Here is a 2465-nt window from a genome sequence, read left to right as displayed (position 1 = left end):
ACCGCGCCCGGGACGAGTCTAGGCCGCGCCTCAGGAATGGGGTTCATCTCCCTCGGGGCTGCCCGGGGCCAGGCCGCGGCAGGGGCAGGGGGTTCGGGCTGGGTGGTCTCTGAGGTCCGTTCCTTCCCCTCAAATTCTGTGGTTCTGCGGTGTCAGTGCTGTGTTTTCCACCGCGCTGTGGCGGAGGACATGGCCCTAAAGGAGATTCCGCAGTAGTCAGGAAAGTGTTAAACAAAGCAGCCCCAAAGAACCTAAGCTGAAATGGATGCTTGTGGGTAATTCGAGTCATGGATTAAGAGTGTGGATTTGCATCTCGTGGCCACTCCTTCTCTTAATTGCATTACCCCTGCATGATGTACTAGTTACTGTATAATGACATGTAAGAGGCTCTCTGTCCAAGAGGGTTTGTTTTTTAGGGGATGACGTTAAGAAGCTTCTAATACGTTTGTCATTTGTGCAGTGGATATTGCCTGAGCAATTTGAGTGCCACAGCTGAGAGCACCAAAGTGTTTGTGCCTCTCTCAAAATTGGCATCTGCTCAGTGTAAACAGAGCAACAGCTGTTCCATAGCTTTTTTTGAATTCATTCTTAAGGATGCTCAAACAAAAGCTAATGGGGAGTTTTAAAAGCTACTGTAATATAATCTATTGTTTGTGGTAAAAGTGCTAAAAATTACAATGCAGCATTGAATGGGTTTGCACTGTCGTCAGTAAGACTTGTGCAAAGTCATCAGCATGACACACAGTGGCATGTTTTCCAAAATACAGTGATAGTGCCCTAGGTCCTGGGTACAGTGTGTTCCTTCATCCCTCCCAAAAGATGTCATCTCTTCAGCATACATTCTGCCAGCTTTTGCTTTTATTCTGTGTCATAGTGGCAAATGGCTTGGTAAGTCAACAGACTTGCAGTGTAATAGAACATTCTATCAGAAGCAAAACCTTGAGAGAGGGTGTGCATAGGAGAGGGGGAAGGGAAGGAATTGGGAGGCTAAAGGGGAAAGGAAGGAAAAAGAGAAAAAGAAAGGGCAGTATCACTGCTACTCTGGTTGTGTGCTGGATTAGTCAGGAGGACTCCAAAAATAGCTCTCCCAGCTGCTTAAATCAAGGCTTTGGATGTAGCAAATGAGGATTAACATTTGGCAGGGGCTGGCAGTGGATATTGCAGTATTTCCTCTTATTCTAGTCCATTTTCCAGGGCAGCTTTTAGAACAGGTCAAAAAGCTGAGCAGTTCTGCATAACAAAAATCCCATCAGCCTTGTACAGTACTGTGTAACCTTTTAGGTTTCAGGCTTTAAGGGCTATTGTCAGTCTTAAGAAAGGCATTAATTAATGTTACTAGTAATACTGTATTCAATTGAACTCCTTTAAGGATGGACAGGAGTTCAGGTTGTCGTACAGACTTTCAGTGTAGCTGCTGATATTGCAGACAATGTAGGAGGATATTTACAGCACTTTTTTTTTCTTTAATTAAAAAGAACAGAATTAATTTAAAACTGTTGGGTTTTTTTTTCCCACAGAATTCAAATGCCTTTCTAGACTTGCAAGACCAAATGATGCAATTTTCTATAGCCAATGCATAGTCTTGCAGGGAATGCATGGTTTTCCCTGTAATGTGCTTAAAATACTACTTATAATGGTGCATGTAAGCATAAGAACTTATCAGAAAGTTAGTTTATCTAAAATAAATGGGCAGAGTTGATGTGCCTGTTGCCTGAGGATTGTTTTCATGTTCTTTGGTCATTTTTCCAGATGTGTGTGGTGTCAGTACACTGTGCATGATGAATGCATGCTGGATTGTTTAAAGACTGAGGAGTGCACATTTGGAGAATTCAGAGACTTAATTATTCCACCTTACTACTTGTCTACAATCAACCAGATGAGAAAAGACAAAAGAACCAATTATGAAGAGGTAATGGCCTATTGCTTCTTGGAGTTAGAATGTATCAAAACCCCAACCAAATAAACACACACACTCTGAAACTTGAACTCAGTGCATTGTCTGGTTAGTAACTATGAGGTAAACATTTCAAGACACATGAAGTAGTTGCAGTGTTAATTCAGACGTGTTTGTCATTTTGCTAACATGGTAGTTGAAGCATGAGCAGACGTGGATTTTCTTATTCCAAAATACTGAGATTTGGCTACCTTACTTTCCTGAATTTTTGTCAATCTTTTACTAGTGTGTTCTTAACATTGTAGTATTTGTTGTCCTGGGCACTGCAGAATCTTCTGCTTGGTGTGTCAGAAGTATTTGTTTCTGTTAGGATTACTTTAGACTAGTTGGTCAGAGCCTCATGTCAGCACTTAGAGGGATGGGATTTGGAGCAAGGCTGTGAACATTTTCAAATGTGCAGTATTTGTCTGACTGACTGACTTGTACCTTTTGCAGGTGGAGCCTTACTGCAGAAAACAGTGGATGCCACTAATCATACTAGCTAACACTCGCAGTGGAAACAACATGGGTG

The 2465-nt window shown here is 42.1% G+C and overlaps 1 protein-coding gene across 1 annotated transcript in view; it reads left to right on the top strand.

Annotated features, from left to right (window-relative positions):
- Positions 1-1749: 1749 nt before the first annotated feature.
- The window catches only part of DGKE (diacylglycerol kinase, epsilon 64kDa), a gene marked incomplete at its 5' end in the record, with an annotated part of 7228 nt that continues 6512 nt past the window's right edge, over positions 1750-2465 (top strand). The window contains 2 exons of the mRNA XM_009076032.1: positions 1750-1909; positions 2390-2465. The exon at positions 2390-2465 is cut by the window's right edge and continues 38 nt beyond it. Of these exons, the coding sequence (XP_009074280.1) occupies positions 1750-1909; positions 2390-2465 (236 nt within the window). The remainder of the gene's footprint in view (positions 1910-2389) is intronic.

The sequence above is a fragment of the Acanthisitta chloris genome, unplaced genomic scaffold (assembly GCF_000695815.1).
Source record: "Acanthisitta chloris isolate BGI_N310 unplaced genomic scaffold, ASM69581v1 scaffold45265, whole genome shotgun sequence".
Lineage (NCBI taxonomy): Eukaryota > Metazoa > Chordata > Aves > Passeriformes > Acanthisittidae > Acanthisitta > Acanthisitta chloris.
The sequence above is the reverse complement of the archived record's forward strand: the minus strand, read 5'-3'. Positions and strand labels throughout refer to the sequence as shown.